The sequence below is a fragment of the Zalophus californianus genome, chromosome 2 (genome assembly GCF_009762305.2).
Source record: "Zalophus californianus isolate mZalCal1 chromosome 2, mZalCal1.pri.v2, whole genome shotgun sequence".
NCBI classification, from domain to species: Eukaryota; Metazoa; Chordata; class Mammalia; order Carnivora; family Otariidae; genus Zalophus; species Zalophus californianus.
The window spans coordinates 5858955-5866061 of NC_045596.1; the positions used below are offsets into that span (position 1 = coordinate 5858955).

Sequence of the window (7107 nt, forward strand, 5' to 3'; positions counted from 1 at the left end):
CCCATTGCACATATAACGAGAGGGAGGAAAGAGCCAAGAAACCTGCCCAAGGGCATCACCGGAAGTGGGCAGCCCTGCGCTGCACTGAGCATCTCAGGAGAGAGCTTATTTGTAACTGGTTGTCCATACGGAGCCCTGCCTGCAGAGCTTAGTCACTAAAAGAGCCGCACGTTTGGAGAACCAACGCTTCCTGAGCATCTGTCTTGTGCTGGGGCCTGTGCCGGGGGCTTGAAGTGGCCTGGCTTTGGGGTGGGGGGTGCTCACACATCTCCTGCCAACCACATGCGCCAGCATGAGCCCCACTTCCAGATGCAGAGACACAGCTGCTCAAAGGGAAAATGACTGCCCAAGCTCCTGCTGGGTGGTGAGTGGTGGGTGGACGCTGACACCAGGCTGCCTGACCCCAAGCCCTGGATCCCTGGTGCTCAGTCCTTCACTTCCAGCCCCTTTGCCTCCCCCACTTCTGTTCTGGTTTACAACAGGGTCCCCATTCTAACTGCAGAGGCTGACTGCCCACCCCTCATCCAACCTTGCCTTACCCTTGTCCTCCGCCCCCTCATCACCCAGTCCTACCATTTCTGGAAAGCCCCTGCCCGGAGAGAAACTTCTATTGGAAGTGTGGGAGACGAAGGGCCCGCGCGTCCCTTCCAGGTGTCCCACACACCCCCAAGCAGCCCCTCCTCTCACACGGGGGCAGGAGGTGGGGGGGGACTTCAGGTCTGAAAAGATCCAGTGTCCAGGGCCAGGTGGGCGTGCTGGATGGCCTTGGCTGGGCCCCACAGGAAGCGGAGGAGGCGTGGAGGACCACCCCCAAGCTGCTGCTTTATTAAAGGGGCGCCTGCCATCGGCCACAGGACGCAGTGAGCCTGCCTCTGTACCATGATGCCCAGGCTGCTCGCCTTGCTGCTGCTTCTGGCCTGGCCCCCCTCCTCGCAGCCGGCTCCCCCGACCTGCTACTCCAGGATGCTGAGCCTGAGCCGGGAGGTCACTGGTGACTTCCAGAGCCTGCAGGCCGTGAAGCCCTCGGTGAGTCCCCTCCCACTGCCCTCCGCGGACCAGGGGGTTCAATTCAGACCCAGTTCTCCTAAACTTGCCTTTGGACCAGGGGGAAAAAAACAAAACAATACACTGTTTTTCTTTTCTGGCCAATGTTAATCTCAAGGGTTTGCATTTTATTCCCATCCTACTAAGTACGAATGACAGTGGTTTGCATCTTTTTTTAAATACAAGGAAAATCTATCAGAGACATCACAATGCCTTGTCTTTGTTGGTAACTTGCCAGCAACAACCAGAGGATCTGTTGTAAAATGTAAAAGAAAAAAAAAAAGGAAAAAACAAAACCTCGCCGAGGAGCCTGAAACTCCGGAGTTAAGGAGGAACACAGAATTAAGGTTATTCTCTTCGGAAGCCTGGTGATTGTGAGTGAGCGCTAAGGGGGACCCCTGCCCAGGACATGCCCTCCCCTTACTGCTGTTTACCCTGGGCAGACCGCTTAGCCCCTGAATCTCTGCGTGCTGAGCTGTGAAAGGGCTGGTCCAGCACCCACCACCAGCTCAGGAGCCGCGAGGGTGAAGGCATGAATGAGACATGGTAGGCACAGTGCTGGGCAGGGGACACCCCAGGAATGTGAGCACTGTAAGCGCTGCTCTTTTCACAGGCAGAACCACGGCTCAGGGAAGCAGGTTCTGGAAGGGTTGCCCAGAACCAGAACCCAGGCCCCACTGGCTGCTTATCCAGGATAGAAACAAACAAATTAATCTTCATTAAAAGCTTTGATACAATTTGGGGTGCCTGGGGAGGGGGGGGCTCAGTCGGTTGAGCGTATGACTCTTGATTTCAGCTCAGGTCATGATCTCAGGGGCATGAAATCGAGCCCCGCGTTGGGCTCTGAGCTCAGCTGGGAATCTGCTTAAGATTCCATCTCTCCCTCTGCTGCTCCCCCACTTAAAAAAAAGCTTTGATAAAATTTAAAAGTGTCTAAAAGTGTCTCTTTGGCCCTTGTAAACGCTTTAAACGAAATGTAATGTTTCCCAGATGCGGGGTTATGATACCCTAACACCTTTTCTTTTCTTTTAAAACTTAAATAATGTGTACGTTTTTCCTAATTATAAAAGGCATACATAGTAGGCCCCCCATATCCGCGGTCCACAGTGACCTGGAAGCAGATGAGCCCCCTTCTGACGTGGTCAGAAGGTCAGTGGTAGCCTAACCCTACATCACATGCCTATGTCATTCATCTCCTCACGTGGGCACTTTATCATCTCAAATCATCACAAGAAGGGTGAGTACAGTACAGGAAGAGATTTTGAGAGAGAGGTCACATTCACTTAACTTTTATGATAGTATGTTGTTGTAATTGTTCTAGTTGATTAGTAGTAATTGTTGTTAATCTCTTACTGTGCCTCATTTATAAATTAAACTTTATCTAGATTTGTATGTATGTATAGGAACAAACATACTATATATAGGGTTCAGTACAATTTATGGTTTCTGGCATCCACTGGGGCCCTGGACTATATCCCCTACGTATAAGGGGGAGACCACTATGCTTCATAGACCAGTTGGAAAATGCACAAAGGACAAAGAAGAAAATAATATTACTTGCCATTCTACCACCTAGAGGTAACTGCTGCTATAACATTCTGGGGGAGAGTATTTCAGCTTTCCGACTAAGCATAGGTATTCAAATCCGTGTGTGTGTGTGTGTGTGTGTGTGTGTGCGCGCGCACGCGCGCGCGTGTGTGTGTGTAAGCAAATCAGATCAAGGAAGGCCCTGGTGCTGTCTGGCTGTTGGAGGGTGGCAGAGAGCCTTCTGTGACCAACTGAGGGTGCATCCCTGTGGGCATCACCCTAACCCATCTTCCTTTCTGCAGGAGCTGTGTGTGAGATACCTGCCCACGCTCTACCTGGATATACACGTAAGATGGTCTTCCTGTCTGGGGAGGCAGGGGGGTGGGGAGAGACCCCGTGCAGAAGGATGCAGGAGTCCCCAACTCCTGTCCCTCTGGCTACTGACCTCCCCCACGACGCCCTCCCTGCTGTCCACTTCCAGAATTACTGTGTGTTGGCCAAGCTGCGGGACTTCGTGGCATCATCCCAGTGCTGGAAGGTGGCCCAGGTGGATGCCTTGAAGGACAAAGTGCGGAAACTGTACACCATCATGAACTCGTTCTGCAGGAGAGTAAGTGACACTACTGAAAATACCTTTTCTGCTTGTTATCAGCCAAGATGCCCAGGGCTTTTAGAAGAGGAAGTCTGGGGGTGGGGGGAGAGGAGGAGGAGGAAGAGAAACATTTTGGGGTGCTTCCAGTTCACAAAGCCCTAGGCCCTCCCTTCCATGAGCTCACACTGGGGTGTGAGGACACCCCAGAGGTCCTGGGGACAACACCCAGGACCACATGCTAACCATATAAGACAGACACGGCTAGGAGCCAAATGGAGTAGAGATTTGCGGGGAGAGGGCCATGAATTCAGGGAGCTCCAGAGCGCCAGGGTCGGAGGAGACTTTCTAGAAGAAGGGCTTCAGATGCTCTGTGATAGGAGGCTTCCGGGAGAAGAGGGGAAGGAGACGGAAAAATGCAGAAAATCAGCATTACCAAAGAAAGCAAAGTCATGGGATCCCAAGGGCACAGGCTTCAGCATCAGACAGACCTGAGCTCCCGTCTGTCTTCCTGCTTCCCTGATGGGAGCAACTCGTCACCTCTCTGAGCCACAGTTCCCTCCTTTGTGAACTGGAGACATAATTATGCCCACCTCACGCCCTCGTTGGAAGGATAGTAAGTACACCCTGACCATGTGTGTGAGGAGGGGCTGTTGCAGTAAGTCCCTTGATCCTAAGAACCCTAGCAGAGTGACCATACATAGAATTCCTAGCACCAGGCCTGGCCCAGAGTAAGTCATCAGGATAAATAATTAGCTATTGAGTTTAATTTATTTGTTCATGCATCTAAGGTTTCTTACGGATTTCCTCCCCACACCCATTGCCCTCCTCACTCCCTCTCCCCTTGGTCTGCAGAGGGAAGACAGGAAGAAGATGTAATTATAATACAGTATTATTTATATTTATAATGCAGTATTATATCATGTTCTACAGGAACATGAAGATGGGGCCAGTTCTCCTTGGGAGAATAAGGAATGGAAAGTTTTCACACAAAAGGAAAGAACTGAACAGTCTTTGAAGATAACCAGATAACCAGGAGTCCTCTAGTTGTGCCTGGGTTGTGGGGCGACATTCAGTAACATTCTTGCTTATTGCACATTTTTTTCAGGATTTGGTTTTCCTCTCGGATGACTGCAATGCATTGGAATACCCAATCCCAGTGACCACGGTCCTGCCAGACGGTCAGAAATAGGGCAGTCCTGACCAGAGAGAGAGAGAGCCCAAGGGGACCACAGTTACATCAGCTGCCCAGACACCACGGGCTAAAGCCACGCCCCCCACCAGGCCTCCCTGTTACTATAGCATCAGAAGCTGTCAGGTTTCTCCACCTTCTGGAAAACAGGGATTCTGCTCCTCTCCCAGAACCTACTTTGAAAACAATTAGGAGCTTTGCTTTCATTTCCCCCTGGTTTTGCCTTGCCAGGATGGTTAGATACACAAGGATGTTTATTGGATCCCTGAGAAGAAAAGGCCAAACCCGCATCTCTTGTATGAATGTCTAGCCTGAGAACAAGCAAAACAGTAGGTTTTTATTAGCGCTTTAACGGAGTACTGGTAACATTTTTCTTTCTTGATAGGAATCTGCTTACATTTAGCCAGGCTTCTATTTCATACCCTCTCCCACCACAAACTTTCCTTGTAGTTAACTTTCATTATTAAAGAAATTTCACTGCCAGATAAAGTGTATCTGTAAAGTTCATAATTACATAGTGCTGATGGGAACCGCTCTTTCATTGAAAGGTGATAAAAGTCCAATAAAGACTAATCTCCACGGTGAGAAACACATGTGATGCTGTATTTGTCTAGGCTGGATATGAGAGTGTTGATTTCATGCACGTTCTAAAAGTTGCTGCTCTTAGCAAGATGCATCTTTCTCCCTCTTTCTGAGGGATGCACAGGTGTTTCTGAGTCTGTTTCAATCCACCTGCATGAATGTCTGCCCTTAGAGCACTGGGAGATGCTCCCATTTATATTTGGGCACAGACTGCACCTTATGTCATACCCACAGGCCGTGCGGTGCCTGGCACTTCCCACAAACACCAAGTCACTGAGTCTTTGGTTGCTGCACAAGCAACAAAAGAAAAATAAATACATGAGACTGTATGAAACTAAAAAGCTCTGCACAGCATGAGAAACCATCAATCAAATGAAAGACAATTATGGAATGGGGGAAGATATTTGCAAACCATATATCTGATAAGGGGTTAATATTCAAAGCACATAAGGAACTTCTATAAAGTCAATAGCAAAAAAAAGGGGGGGCAAACTAGTAATCCAACTTAAAAAATGGACAAAGGACCTGAGTAGACAGTTTTCCAAAGAAGACATACAAATGGCCACAAGATACCTGAAAATATCACTAGCCATCAGGGAAATTCAACTCAAAACCACAATGAGACATCCCCTCATACCTACGAGAATGGCTTTTATCAAAAAGACAACAGGTAAGTGTTGGTAAGGATGTAGAGAAAAGAGAACCCTTGTGCACTGTTGGGGGGCATGTAAATTGGTACAGCCATTATGGAACACAGAACAGAGGTTCCTCAAAAAATTAAAAATAGACCTACCAGATGACCCAGCAATCCCAGGATATATAGCTGAAAGAAACAAAATCAGTATCTTGAAGAGATATCTGTACTGCCATGTTCATTACAGTATATTCACAAAAAGCCAAGATTTGGAAACAACCTAAAATTCCATCCATGGATAAAGGCATAAAAATGCAATATATGTATGTATGTGTATATGCAATGTATACATGTATGTATATGTACATATACACACACAGTGAAATATTATTCAGCAGTGAGAAAGAAGGAAATCTTTCCATTTGCAACAACTTGGATAAACCTTGAGAGCATCATGCTAAGTGAAATTAGCCAGACAGAGAAAGTTAAATACTGTGTGACCTCACTTATATGTGAACTTTGGGGTGGAGGGGAGGTTGAATTCACAGAAAGAGAGAGTATAATGGTGGTTACTAGGCACTGAGGTGCTGGGGGAGATGGAGAGATGTTGTCAAGGGGTACAAGATTTCAACTATAAGATGAATAAGCTCTGGAGATCTAATGGACAGCATGGTGACTCTAGTTAATAATACTGTATCGTATACTTGAAATTTGCTAAGAGTAGAACTTAAGTGTCCTCACTACACACACACACACACGCACATACACACACAGACACACACAAAGTAACTCTGTGAGGTGATAGATGTGTTAATTAACTGGGTTGTGGTAAATATTTTACAAAGTATAACATGTCAAAACACCATATTATATATTTTAAATACATACAATTTTATTTATCACTTACACCTCAATAAAGCTGAAGAAACAAAACAAAAGAAACCAAATCCACTTTTCTTATAAGGACACAAATTATTGGATTAGGGCCCACCCTAATGGAGCATAACCTCATCTTAATTTGATAACATCTGCCGAGACCCTATTTCCAAATAAGGTCACAGTCACCCACTCGAAGGGTAAGGGCTTCAACATATCTTTTTGAGAAATAAACTTCAACTCACAACAATCGTTCTTTCAAGAGATAACCCCTTCACAGAAGGAAATTATGCAACAAACTAACTCTCTGTCACCACCACTACCAGCTACCACTTCCTGACAGACACTAAATATGGAGGCATGCTACCAAACGCACAGCACGCACGCATTTGCCCGCTGAACCTTCACAATGATGTTGCCCCTGGGTGGGCATTATCCGCCTGGATTTATGGTGGAGAAAACACACTCAGGTCCAAAGGATAGGTGATTCCCCCAGACGGCTAGTAAGGGGTGGTGGAGGGATTCCAGACAAAGAGCCAAGAGCTAGACGTCTTCATTCCATGGTTTTGCTAACACTTTGCTATTTTCAGGTAGCAAAATAAACCCCTGAAGACAAGGACTAATTAACACATTTCAGACATTCATTTGTTTGCTCATGTCTTC

General features: G+C 47.1%; 1 protein-coding gene across 1 annotated transcript; it reads left to right on the forward strand.

The window, feature by feature from the left end:
- The first annotated feature begins 870 nt into the window (after positions 1-870).
- CYTL1 (cytokine like 1) lies at positions 871-4840 on the forward strand. Its single transcript, XM_027599796.1, has 4 exons — positions 871-1026; positions 2874-2918; positions 3053-3181; positions 4269-4840. Exons 1-4 carry the CDS (start codon positions 880-882, stop codon positions 4350-4352), a joined length of 405 nt encoding a protein of 134 aa, XP_027455597.1. The 5' UTR covers positions 871-879; the 3' UTR covers positions 4353-4840.
- The last annotated feature ends 2267 nt before the right edge of the window (positions 4841-7107 follow it).

Excerpts from the sequence above, each read along its gene's own strand:
- CYTL1 (XM_027599796.1), top strand. The coding sequence starts at position 880 with ATGATGCCCAGGCTGCTCGCCTTGCTGCTGCTTCTGGCCTGGCCCCCC. Across the intron at positions 1,027-2,873 it reads TGCAGGCCGTGAAGCCCTCG|GAGCTGTGTGTGAGATACCT; the intron begins GTGAGTCCCCTC and ends TCCTTTCTGCAG. Across the intron at positions 2,919-3,052 it reads CGCTCTACCTGGATATACAC|AATTACTGTGTGTTGGCCAA; the intron begins GTAAGATGGTCT and ends GTCCACTTCCAG.